Source organism: Herpailurus yagouaroundi, unplaced genomic scaffold (assembly GCF_014898765.1).
Source record: "Herpailurus yagouaroundi ecotype Mexico unplaced genomic scaffold, PumYag 208, whole genome shotgun sequence".
Taxonomy (NCBI): Eukaryota; Metazoa; Chordata; class Mammalia; order Carnivora; family Felidae; genus Herpailurus; species Herpailurus yagouaroundi.
This window is the reverse complement of record NW_024412439.1, coordinates 12,065,742-12,078,887: the sequence shown is the minus strand read 5'-3', so window position 1 is coordinate 12,078,887 and position 13,146 is coordinate 12,065,742. Positions and strand designations below refer to the sequence as shown.

At 50.2% G+C, this 13,146-nt stretch overlaps 2 protein-coding genes and 1 long non-coding RNA gene across 3 annotated transcripts; 1 reads left to right on the top strand and 2 right to left on the bottom strand.

The window, feature by feature from the left end:
• Positions 1–626: 626 nt before the first annotated feature.
• On the bottom strand, positions 627–3,255 carry LOC121015774 (uncharacterized). Its single transcript, XR_005783960.1, has 2 exons — positions 3,110–3,255; positions 627–828 (listed from the first exon to the last, which is right to left on the bottom strand). It is a non-coding gene; the product is annotated as an uncharacterized LOC121015774 (long non-coding RNA).
• Positions 3,256–3,414: 159 nt separating this feature from the next.
• MED31 (mediator complex subunit 31) lies at positions 3,415–10,045 on the top strand. The gene is made up of 4 exons (XM_040453532.1): positions 3,415–3,540; positions 4,230–4,307; positions 4,621–4,717; positions 9,603–10,045. Exons 1-4 carry the CDS (start codon positions 3,513–3,515, stop codon positions 9,793–9,795), a joined length of 396 nt encoding a protein of 131 aa, XP_040309466.1. The 5' UTR covers positions 3,415–3,512; the 3' UTR covers positions 9,796–10,045.
• Positions 10,046–11,225: 1,180 nt separating this feature from the next.
• Positions 11,226–13,123, bottom strand: TXNDC17 (thioredoxin domain containing 17). Its single transcript, XM_040453531.1, has 4 exons — positions 12,907–13,123; positions 12,434–12,515; positions 12,089–12,164; positions 11,226–11,457 (listed from the first exon to the last, which is right to left on the bottom strand). Exons 1-4 carry the CDS (start codon positions 13,049–13,051, stop codon positions 11,389–11,391), a joined length of 372 nt encoding a protein of 123 aa, XP_040309465.1. The 5' UTR covers positions 13,052–13,123; the 3' UTR covers positions 11,226–11,388.
• Positions 13,124–13,146: the final 23 nt, after the last annotated feature.

Here is a 13,146-nt window from a genome sequence, read left to right as displayed (position 1 = left end):
ATAAACCCAAGGGATTAGTAGATGGAGCCGTTGACGGAGGGCGTTCTTGGAAGGGGCGGAGGGACAGCATTGCTCTCTGCTTCTTGTGCACCTGCTGGGCTCAGCCTCACATCCACGTCACAGGTACAGAAGCTCCCACGGTGTGTGGTGGGGGGAGGGCACACAGGTACACAGAAGGTGCTTCAAACATTATGACCGATAGAAACTTCTTTAACATACGGGGCATTTTATTTATTCTTTTTAAGTTTAATTAGTTTTGAGAGAGAGAGAGAGAGAGTGTGTGTGTGTGTGTGTGTGTGAGCGGGGGACAGGCAGAAAGGGAGACAGAGAGAATCCCAAGCAGCACAGAGCCCTACGTAGGGCTCGAACTCACGAACCGTGAGATCATGACCTGAGCTGAGATCAAGAGTCAGACGCTTAACCGACGGAGCCACCCTGGTGCCCCAACACACGGGGTCATTTTAAACCTGTGGACTCGCAGATGTAAAGCAGAGTACGTGACAAATACCTTGTGATATCCTTTTCCTTCATAACTCGTGTCTTTTTTTGAATGCCATCTTGCTCTGTGTATGCCTCTCTGGGTTTCAGCTTTGAAGCACGGATAAGTGAAATCGGGAAGGACAAACTTACATAAAACCCCTTTTTTTATGGCATGATCATAACAAAGAGAAGGAAGCTCCCAGAATCCCGTATCCTTTCAAGAGAACCAATCATCTGGAAATCAAGTCTTTGGCGTTTCCAGTAATCTTCCAAGCCGTCTTCCCCGTGCTACTACGAAGGGGTACGGAAGCGGTGAATGCAGAAAGGTCTGGAAGGATATGCACCAGGCTGCTGACATCAATGATTTCCAGAGGATGTAATGGAAAGGAATGATGACAAATTATTAAATTTTTCTTTACACGTCATTGAATTATCTTCATTTGTTACACGTAACACATATCACCTTTGTAATAAAAATGTCAGTAAGGAACATTGTTAAAGAAAAGCAACTACTTTGTTCATTAAAAAAAAACCCGCTGGTTTCTGGGGCACCCGGGTGGCTAGGTCGGTTAAGCATCCGACTTCAGCTCAGGTCATGATCTCATGGTTCACGAGTTCGAGCCCCGCGTCGGGCTCCGGGCCGACAGCTCAGGGCCTGGAGCTTACTTTGGATTCTTTGTCTCCCTCTCTGCTCCTCCCCCGCTCATGCTCTCTCTGTCTCTGTCTCTCTCTCAAAAATAAGTAAACATTAAAAAATGTTTAAAAACCCCACTGATTTCTGGGCGACTGGGTAGCTCAGTTGGCTAAGCGTCTAACTTGGGTCATGATGTCGCAGTTTGTGAGTTCGAACCCTGTGTCGGGCTCTGTGCTGACAACTCGGAGCCTGGAGCCTGCTTCCGATTCTGTGTCTCCCTCTCTCTGCCCCTCCCCTGCTCACACTCTGTCTCTTGCTGTCTCTCAAAAATAAACAAACAGTAAAAAAAAATTTTTTTAACAAAAAAATTAAAAATAATAAACATAAAAACCACTGATTGGGGCGCCTGCATGGCTCAGTCAGTTGAGTGCCCAACTCTTGATTTCGGCTCAGGTCATGATCTTGCGGTTCGTGAGTTCGAGCCCTGCATCAGGCTCTGCGCTGGCAGCACGGAGCCTGCTTGGGATTCTTTCTCTGCCCCTCCCCTACTAGTACACTATCTCTCTCTCTCTCAAAATGAATATTAAAATAAATTAATTAATGAATTAAAAAAACACTGATTAAGAGAGTGTTTGTATATAATGCACATGGTCTGTCACGCTAAAAAGAATTAGTAAGCTCACCAAAGACTAAATTCCAAAGTCTAATTGTTAGTTTACAGCATCAGTTTTATGAGTCAGAAGCTTTAGGGTAGCCTCTGGGGTTTTACACCACCCCCCTGACCTGAGCCCCTGAGCCCCTGAGCCCAGGGCACTGCCCCGTGATCAGATGAAGTGGTGTGGGTAATGACTTAGCACAGTGCCTGGCAATGGCCAGTGCCCGACCCCACCGCGAGGCTCTGCAGAATCAAGGTCACCTACACCTGCTAGATGGGACTGCCCACCCACCTTCCCTCCAGGGATAAATGTCACAGGAGTCACTGACAGCAGGCAGGTAAGGTCTCCTCAAAATCAACATCTCCCTCTCTCGGAGCACCTGTCCTGACATGTGACAGAGGCCACTGCCTCTAACCCTCTCCAGCAGCAAATCCTTCTACCAAGTGGGGTGCTTCCCCCAACGGACCACGCTCTAGCCTTCTAAGCTGCTAGAATCTTCAGAATTTTCAACCTTGATACCGTTGGTATTTAATGGGGCCGAGTGCTTCTCTATTGTCGGGGGTGGGGCGGGGTCCTGCACATTGTGGCACGTTTATTGGCATCCCTGGGCTCCACCCGCTAGATTCCCGAAGCCTCCAACCCGCACAGTTGTGACAAAAATATCTCCAGACACTGCCAAGTGTCCCCTGCGGGGCCAGAGTGCCCCCAGTGGAGAACCACTGTTACAGGTTCAGGTGGCCTTGGCCCTCCCGTGAGGACCTGGGACTAGGATGACAGGTTGATATCCACACCCCCCGCCCCCGCATCCCCCGCCAAAAACAAAACCAAAAACCCAGGACATGAACCTTCGAGACCTTCCCAGGAGCAGTAGTAGCCTGTGAAAGCCAAGATTTGTCTACCATTTTAGTGCAAACTTTCTCCCTTATTGGTGGCCACCAGGAGGCTCTGGGCAAGGAAAAATTGTGGCAGGTCCCTGTGGGGCTGAGAGAGGGGAAGGGGTGTTCAGCCAGCTGGTACTCGCGAATCCATTCACGGGGCATAAAAGGAGCGGGACAGACTGGCAGGTGACAGTCAGTCCCGTGGCTTTAATGCCACCCATGCACCCACGAGCTCTCAATTTGTATTTCCAACCCTCACCTGTCACGGTAGCCAGCCTCCTGCACCCCGCCGCCCCTCTGCGTCTGCGGGTATTCTGCAGGCATCTCAGACTCAACATGCCACACCTCAACTGGGTTTCCCCCCAGACCTGTCTTCCCTAGTGACCCTCATCCCAGGAACTGGCACCACCGCGCACCGGACCGCTCGAGTCATTCTTGGTTCTCTTGTTCCTCTCCCTCACCTTCCACGTCCGTCAGTCATGTCAGCTCTGCCTCCAAAACACGTCCCTATCGGCCGTGTCTCCTCTAGCTCCCCCTCTGCCGGAGCCACGGCTCTGCCTCTGACCCTCTGCGCACCGCCTCCCGAGGTGGGCGGGGCCTGCGAGGAACCGGAGGAGGGGCCTGCGCGGAACCAGGGGGCGGGGCCCGCGGGAGCCAGAGGAGGGGCCTGTGAGGGGCTGGGGGGCGGGGCCTGCGAAGGGCCGGGGGGCGGGGTCGCAGCCGGAGCTGGAGAGCGGGGCCTGCGCGGGGCCGCCCCCGCCCCGCATCCCACACTGCCCCGCGACCGGAAGAGGGGCCGCCGCTTCCGGAACCTGCGGGCAGGTTGCTCGTGGGGCCGGTGGCAGCGGAGCTGCTTTGCTCGCGATGGCCGCGGCCGTCGCTATGGAGACAGGTAAGTAGCGCTCGGGACCCTAGCAAACACAGGTGCCCCGGGCCAGACATCTCTTCCCGCTTCCCCGGGGACTCCTTTGCGGCGCAGCTCCGGCGGGGCTCCTGTCCGCGGCTCCTTCTCACCTCTGCCGTTCGGACGCCGACCCCATCGGCCTCCCGGCGAGGCCCCAGCGGCAGGACGCGCTCCTGAACCGTCCCTTCCGCCGCTGGTTTTCCGCGTCCCCGATGAGCGTGCTTAAGTGTGAGATGTCGCCCGACTGTGAGCCTTTCTGCCCCTGACATTTCTCGAACCGGCGCACGTCCCGTCGGCCCGTTTGCAGCTCGCATTCTGGACTTTCCCCGGGGTACTTAGCGGGGCTCTGAGGCGCGGTTATTACGACCTTCTCCCGCTGATCAGTCTGGAAATCTCGGGTCCTGGCTCCCGGGTGGTGGGTGTCCTGCCCCGTGGGTGCGCCTTTTGCTCTTGTCTTTAGAGGAGCGCCTCACTTGATCTCGTTGAGCAGAGCGCTCTCTGCTTACCCCGGACTAGTGGGGAAGGGCCACCTTCCCCCACGCCCAGTTCAGGAAAACCACGCCGTGCCCTTACTTTTGCAGAAATACGTTCTCAGCGGCAGTCACGTCTTTTTCTACAAGTCAGTGTTCTAGATGGTGACCTTTATTTTGGGTGACTTTTGCTGTATTCCGTCCTAGATGATGCTGGAAATCGACTTCGGTTTCAGTTGGAGTTGGAATTCGTGCAGTGTTTAGCCAACCCCAATTACCTTAATTGTAAGTTGTTGGGCGCCTGATGGAATTGAGTACCTGTTAACATCTCTGACAAGAAGAATTGTAATTCGTAATAATGTCTACTTTTATGTATGCTCAGTTCAGTGGGATCACTGCTACACTTAAACGGGTGCGCGCGCGCGCGCGTGTGTGTGTGTGTGTGTGTGTCTGAACGGACTGGGACTTATGTTCTGAATTCAGTGTGTGGTGGTGGTGGGGATTTACATACGTAGATTCTGTATGCTAGGGGTCATCGATCGGTACTTCCAGGATTGGTTTGCTCTACAGATATATTTTTTGTTTTTATGCCTTTCAGTTCTTGCCCAAAGAGGTTACTTCAAAGACAAAGCTTTTGTTAATTATCTTAAGTACTTGCTTTACTGGAAAGAACCAGAATATGCCAAGTATCTAAAGTAAGTTTAATTTTTACAGTCCTAAATATGTATGTAGTGTATTATATTCCAAGACACTGACATTTAACAGACTTTGTAGTTTCACATTGGAAAAAATGTATTTTGAACCCCTCTACGTCTTTAGTTTCTCTGCCTCATCTCTAAGTTGGGTTACTGTGCAATCTCACTGCTCATCCCTGCCTCTCTTACCCTCATCCTGTGTCCTCCCGCCTCCAAGCCAAAGGAAGCAAAATAATTTTCTACACAGAAGCCATCTTGCTCTTTCAAAAATGTTACGACAGGACACTTTGCTGCTTAGAGCCTGTCAGTGCCCTCCCATCCCATGCAGAACAGAGTCCCTTCTCTTTACCTGGGCTCAGGCTCTGTGTGCCCTAGCTCTGTCTTGTCTGACTGTACTTGTACTGCTCACCCCATCTCTCTGCGTTTCCGACCCTAACGAACCCACACTCTTTAAATGCAATGGCATAGTCGTCGGCTGAAAACTGAAGAACATAGGGCACTTATCAGCAAGATTTTCTGGAGGGGGTGACCTTATCTGATTCTTATTACGGCCACATCTCAGCTACTGTGGGTTTGTTCCAGACCGTTGCAAGAAGGTGAACCCTGCAGTAAAGCAAGCCAAATGAATTTTTCGGTTTCCCAGTGTATAAAGCTTATGTTCACACAATACTGCAGGCTATTAAGTATGCAATAGTGTTTAAAAAAAAAAAAAGGTAGATATTTTAATAAAAAAATATATTGTTAAAAAATGCTAACCATCATCTAAGCTTTTAGGAAGTCATGATCACAGATCACCATAACAAATATAATAATAATGAAAAGTTTAAAATGTGAGAATTGTTAAAATGCGACCTGGGGACATGAGGTAAGCAAATGCTGTTGGAAAAATGGTGCGGGCAGACTTGCTTGGTGAAGGGTTGCCACAAACCTTTAGTTTGTAAAAGAAAAAAAAGGCAGTATGTCTGTAGCTATTGTCTTTCTTTAGAGCCTCGTATGTGCAAGACCTGTGTTCTTTAAACCTTGAACTCAGGCCTTTTCTTTAACTAGGTAATCAGAAGGCAATAGTGAAACTTGTCTTTTTTCTTTCCCTTGTCTTTTTCTTTAAAAGAATTTTTTTTTTAATATTTGTTTTGAGAGACAGGGCGAGAGCATGAGTGGGGGAGGGGCGGAGAGAGAGAGAGAGGGAGACACAGAATCTGAAGCAGGCTCCAGGCTCTGAGCCGTCAGCCCAGAGCCTGACGCGGGGCTCGAACTCACGGACCGCGAGGTCATGACCTGAGCCGAAGTCAGATGCTTAACCGATTGAGCCACCCAGGCGCCCTTCTTGTCTTTTCCTTTTTTAAACAAACACATTTGAGAGGGAAATGACTCAAACTTGTACTTTATCCAACTCACTTTTTTGATCTGTGTCTAATAACTGGTTTTTGAAGCCCGCATCTCTCTGCCTGCAGGACCCCTTTGCTCCCTTACTGGTCCTTTTTAAACAGCCACTTATTTAATAATCACAGTGAAGACTTTATTAGGTGGTGTGTGTACATAGACTTGGAGACTCTGTGTGGACACAGGGCCACAGGCACGGGGAGTTCTATGTCCCCCCAGTGTTGGCGGGATGGCTGGCTGCGCTCTGGAGGGCTCCAGGGAGGGCCTGTTGCTCTGTTTAGGGACAGCCAGTTCCGTTGCTAGCTGCGTGACGGGAAGTGTTTCCTTTTATTGGGCTATGATACCCCCGTGTGCAGCTTCAACCCAGATCTCCAGTTTTGCCCCTGAGTCAATCCGGAACCCGTCTGTGACCCCTTGAGGCAACGGCCCTTCAGATGTTTGCATTCAAGAGAGGTTGCAGGCTAACCGCTGTGGGCGTGTGTCATCAGTCGCAGGAGGCTTTTGTTTAAGAGTTGCTGACCTTAAAGGTCGGAGAGTTTCGTATAATAATCCAGACTTGTAGTTACTCCCTAAATCTGGAGGGTCTGCTCACCGCAGGGCTTCCCCCTTCCATGTTGGGGCTGGCTCACCTGAGGGGCGGCCGCCGCGTGCAGACCCTGGCACCGCTCGTCCTGCTTCCCTGGTAGCTGGTACCCGCCCCTGCGACGTAGCCCTTACCCGTGCTTTCTCAGCCGCTGTCAGCTGTTTCTCACGCGCCCTCCCTGGGGTATTTTGCAACCGTGCCCTCCGCTGTTCTGCCAGGAACTAGACACAGGCCTTCGGGTGCAGTCAGGGTGCGGTGGACCAGCCACACTTCTTCAGGTGGACGTTACGCTCCAGTAAGTGTAACTTGAGTTCCTGTTACTTTTTCATGGGGGGGGGGGGGGCAGGGATTCACATCGCCGACTCACTGAGAGCTTTATGCCAACTCCAACTCCTCTGTTCTTGTTTTCGTCAGTGCTGTTAACTGAGTTCTCCATTTATGCCTCATTTACTTTTCCTAAATCCAAAGGGGCAACTTTCCTTTGGTACCTCTTACTTCCTCTTGTCGGTTAAGGCCAGAGTTGTAGCCTGTGAAAATACTTACTCTGAGCGTTGTCTTTACAAGTTTGAGAGATGATCACTGCGTGTCCGAGTTCCGCTTATTGACCGAATGCCACCTGAGACCACTCTCTTGGTTGTCACGGTGGTTTAGGTTACAGGTGAGGAAGCTAAAGCTGCCCGAGGTTGAGAACCTTGTCCAAGGCCAGCCAGCTGGTGAGTGGCGGGGCTGGTATTCAAACCCAGGTCTCTCCCCGTCCCGATGCCTGCATGAGAAGGAAAGAGGTTGGGTGTGAGCAAGGCATTCAGGCTCAGGCACCAACAGCTACAAGCAGCTGTGTCTGTGGAGTGCCGATAGCATACCGATGTTGTCTCGGAAGGACAGCAGTGGGGTTGCGCCCTGCTCCTCAGCGTGGTCCCCCGACCAGCAGCCCTGCTGTCACTTGGGAGCCTGTTAGAGATGCAGAACCCAGGCCCCCACCTCAGACCTGCTGAATCAGGGTCTGCGTTCAGGGAGTGATTTACGTGCACATGAAGACGTGGGAAGCACCCCGCGGTATATACGGTTTTCATCCTTCCGTCCTGTCTATACCACCTGCACAAGTCTGGCTCCGAGCTCTCTTACAGTTGAAGGTTTTTTAACGGACTCAGATCTCCTGTCTTTTCTATTTGAAATAATTTCACTTATGAAATAGCTGCAAAAATCATAAAGAGAATTCCTATATATTCTTCACCCAGATATTTTAAATGTTAACATTTTCTGTAACCACAGGACAGTGATCAAAATCTGAACATTAACATTAACATATTATCTAGTCTGCAGACTTCATTCTGATTTTGTCCGCTGTCTCATTAATGACCTGTGTCTGGGACGGTATCCAGTCTAAGTTCCTGTGCTATATTTTGTATTTATGCCTCCTTTAGTCTTTAATCTTGAGTTTCTTGGTCCTTCCCCCTGCACTCCCCCCTCTGCGCCCCCCCCCCCCAACTGTGACCCGAAAGTGATTTTCTAAACTTCTTGGTATGTATCCTGTCAGGAGTTGCAGGAAGTCAATTTGACCTGCTACTAGTGATGTTAATTTTGGCCACTTGGTTGAGGCAGGTGGTAACTGCCAGGTTTTACCACATCAAGTTACTAGTTTTCCTTTTGTATTTAATAAGTGTCTTGCGAGGAAATGCTTCGAGACTGTGTACATACTTTGTTTCATGTCATACTTTTACCCCCTAATTTTGGCGGCTGTTGATACCTGCCCGGAGCAGTTTTTACTTGATTTTCTAATTTTATCACTTTCTACGTTTATCAGTTGTGGTTTAGGTGTGAGGATGAATTCATTCCTCTTTTCCCTATTTATTTATTCATTTAAAAGAGTCACATCAATATGGACTCCTGGATTCTTATTTTTTGGATTATAATTGTGTTTTCTTGTAACGGTTCCAGATTTGGCCACTAGGAGCCCCTTTGGGTTGCCTCCTGAGTCCTTGTGACTCATCCCCACGATTTTCTGGGCACTCCTCTTTCGGGCACTACATAACATTCCCGGCTCATCTTGTACCTTCCCTGCCTTAGCCCTGGAGCCAGCCATTTCGCTGGGGGCCCTGGAAAATGGTGTTTCACAATCCATCATCTGAGTGTGCTTGTTGGTACCAGTGTCATTGCTGCTAGGCCCTCTCAGGACACACAGCTAAGAAGTGTGTGTGTGTGTGTGTGTGTGTGTGTGTGTGTGTACGTACTTCTAATCCCTGTCTATTTCTGTGTCTCTATATTAAAAGCCAGGAGTTCATACTGATGTTTCCAATTGCAGCTCCTTAACACAGGGTCCGTTCCAGCCTCCCCTGCCATCCTTGTGTGTAACAACCTTCCTAACAGTCAGATCTGGCTCTCTTTATCTCAGGTGTGCTTACGTACTCAGTTGCTCAGTCTCAGAGTACCTGTGAAGCAATTCCAGAACTGTTACGTCCCTGTGGAAAGTAGGGTACAGGGCTCGTGCACAGCTATTTCTGAAACGGAGTTGGTTTTGAATAAAACTTGTCTTTCTCACTAGTGATGGAAAACTGGTAGTTATCAACTATAAACAGGTAATTACTAAAATAAAAAGTGTTTATGGTCCTCACCTTGGACACCACCACAGAACTGAATGATTGCCCCCAAAGTTTGACTCTGCTTACCAGCTCCCGTGTAGTGTTGGGCGGGCTATTCAGTCTTTCTGAACTTAAGTTTTTTTCCCTTTGGAAACTTTTGCTTCATGCTGACTTTTGATGAGCGGCTTCTTTGCAGAAGCAGGAAAAACAGAACCTGTACTACCAAAGTGAACGAATGTTCTAGAAATGGTAGGCTACGACATCAGTTTTGAGCGAGAAACTGAGTTGGAGTCTGGCGCGATTGACCTAGACCGTGCCGGTCGTTAACTTGTCCACTCGCACCCAGGTACCCACAGTGTCTGCACATGCTCGAGCTGCTTCAGTACGAGCACTTCCGCAAGGAGCTGGTGAACGCTCAGTGCGCCAAGTTTATCGACGAGCAGCAGATTCTGCACTGGCAGCACTATTCCCGGAAGCGGATGCGCCTTCAGCAAGCCCTGGCGGAGCAGCAGCAGCAGAATAACGCAGCGGGAAAGTGAGAGCCGGGTCCAGGACTGGCTTCTGGGACGCGTCCATACTGCTCTTGTGCAGAGAACACACAGACTGTCCTGGCTGCCTTCCCTGGGGCGGCACCTAGAACTGTAGTGTACTGTTTAATGCAGCTAACTTTTTGCTAATAGATTACTTCTGTCCAACCAGAATTGTTCTCCTTTGGTTTCCCTGTGGATTTGTAAGTTATTATTAGTACCTGACCAACTGAATAAAAACAGAAACGTTAGGTGCTTTAAACCAGCTTAAGGAGTCGTGGGGAGGGGGGCAAGGGGAGGGCCACCAAATGTCCCAAACTCTAATAAGCCTAGCTCTGTTCCTTACACGTGGTGGGGCCTGGGCAAGTCCGTCTCCCTCCTTAACTGTCCGTCTGAACAGCTACCCTGCCTACCCTCTGTCTACAGAATGAGGGGAATAGAGTGAATGATTTCTTTTTTTTTTTTTTAATGTTTATTTTTGAGACAGAGACAGACAGAGCATGAACGGGGGAGGGGCAGAGAGAGAGGGAGACACAGAATCGGAAGCAGGCTCCAGGCTCTGAGCCATCAGTCCGGAGCCCGATGCGGGGCTCGAACTCACGGACCGCGAGATCGTGACCTGAGCCGAAGTCAGATGCCTAACCGGCTGAGCCACCTGGGCGCCCCTGTGAATGATTTCTTTAAATCAGAGCAGGAACTGCAGAAAGGTTCTTAAACTCTGCCCAAAAGGAGGACTGATCCATATCCCCACTTGCTCTGCAAGAGGGCTTAAAGGAACAGGCGGCGCATCACTGACCCCGGGACCGGAAGGAGAAGGTTGTTGGTTAACTTCTCATTGCACCCTTGGACCTTGGACTAGAATAAAGATGAGGAGCCTCTAAATACTTGTGATCATCCGTGGCCGGTACTACAGCCCAGGGCCACATTACCTGCCTTGTCCTGCTCTCGTGTCACTTGCAGAACCACCCGCGTCCATAAAGGAGGAGACTGAGGGTCAGACAGGTTAAGAAGCTTGTCTGCGGTGGTGATCGGCGTGACTGACTCGTGGCTGGGACTCTGGCCACCACCACTCGACGACATGGTCTCTGACCCACCTGTGCCACCTGCCTCCGCCAGAGCCAGAAAGCCTCTTGAGACAGGAGAGCAATACCGCCAGCAGTGAGTAGGGAGGCTGCCTTAGGTGCGCTGTGCTCTCCGTGACTGGCTACGGGAAGTGGTACGTTCTAAAGCCAGACCAGGTGTTTTAGGAGCCATTCTTTGTAAATTTGTGGCATTACGGTAAAAGATCCTAACTCCTTTGGAGATTTGGAATTTGCCTTTACTGGTAGGGACTTTTAGATATTTCTCTCACCTCCAATAATGCATCCCCAGTGCTGTTACTGTCACTCCTGAAGGCGTATTTTACCTGTATCTTAAGAAATTCCCAAATATTACAGGCAAACTGAGGGTTTGTGAGCATTTTAATAGCACTGTTTAGACATAAACTATTTTTTACATCGTCATTCATTTATTTATTTATTGCTAACATGAATTCAAAGCAAGTACGCAACTGCTTTTATGCCAGAGCAGATCAGGAAATCAAGACACATCTGTCATCATCAACTCTTAATCTTCGGAGAACAACATCTCCACGAGGTTGGCCTGGAGACACTCGGATTCCACCAGTTTTTGAGGCTGTAAGAGAAGAGCAGTCTAATCTTAACCCACAGCTACAAAAATGTCATCAGGGAGGGAAGGAGTTGTTCTTCCTTCAGTTAACACAAATCTTACGATGGAGAAACCATGCTATTCAAAGACCATCATCTAGTTGTAACAAGTCTTATTAGATAGTTCTAATAACTATTTGCCTTAAGATAAATCATTAAAATACTCAGCTCAGTGGACTAAAACAAGAGACAGCAAGCCCAGCACCATCGCCTTCCCTCAACTCGTTAGTTTAGAACTCGTTAGTTTTGGCCATGGCCAAACTGGAGGAGGGGCCTTCTTTGTAGCCAGAATCCTGAAGTCAGTAGAAAACAACCATTGATGCTAGTATTTTAAGGAATTACGTTAACCAACTTTCTTGAGCAGTGCTTAGAGAATTTTAAAACAGTGGCTTTCACAAAGCATGAAAAAGACCTAATATTTAAGATACTGGCATTTCTAATAGTTTATTTGATTGCCCATAGGGATGGACAGCCGAGCTGTGCATTTTAATAGATCCCCACTGGGAACAGACATCAAGATCTTTTAAAATCTGAATCCAGAACAGGAGTTTTGACGGGGGGAGTTGTAGTCCCGCCACAATGACACGACAGACACTTACTGTTCCGTATTTAAGGAGTGTAGGCACCGCAGTTACTTTCAGGTTTTTTCTGAAGTCGTTATTTGGATCTTTCCAACTGTTTCGAAAAAGAAAAAGTGATTATGGGTAACATTTACTTGGTTTCTCCCCATTTAATATTTGATAGATTCCTACATTTAGTCTTTCAGTAATCACTGGTTTCTTGGTAAATGTTTGTAAAAGCTTGAGGACTAGGACTCTAATAGTGTCTGATTGTTTGACTTTCCCGACCGCCCTAAGCATGCAGACCCTCAGTCGCCGAGGCCCTTCCGCCTAAGTGCGCGAGTCTAGCATCCGGGACAGGAGGGACTGCACACGGGCACTTACTAAGGTTTCTCTCCCACTTGGCAGTAGATGAACACACAGCCTTCACTGACGTGCTTCAGCCCCTCTCGCACGACTGGCTCCGCTTTAAAACAAAAGTTGATATAAAATAATTACTCATCGGCTCTAGAATCCGGCACCGAGGAACAGCGTCCCTCCCCCCTCCCTTCCGTCTTCGCTCAAGTCCTCAGACTGTAACTGAGGTCGACCAGAAAACCACGTGAAGGCCGAGGGCCAAATCCGAGGGCAGATGGGCCCCCGCGCCACGGGCACCTAGAACGCTGCGGGACGTCCTCGCTGACGGCGGACGACCGGCTCCCCTGTCCCGGACACACGAGGCGCACCGGGGACGGGACAGGTGTTCGGGGACTGGATGCGCGCGGTATCCGGGTCGAGCGGCGGGGAGGGTCGTCGAGCCCCCTCGTCTGGCTCTCGCTCGGCTCCCACGCCGCGGGCCCCGAGTCCCGGCCTCTCACCCTGCACGCAGTCGGGGCACCAGCTCTTCCCGTCGGCGTCCTTGGAGCCGGTAAAGTAGGCGAAGATGGTCTTGCCGTGGTGCTGCTCCACCGCCCGGCTGAACTCCTCGAAGCCGGACACGCTCACCACCTCGTAGCCGGCCATCGGGAGGGCGCGCCGCGCACCGCCGGCCGGGTCTCCGGGAGGCGCCGCCGCGGGACGGGGCGGGGAGCGGCCGCTTCCGGGGGCGCGGCCGGCGG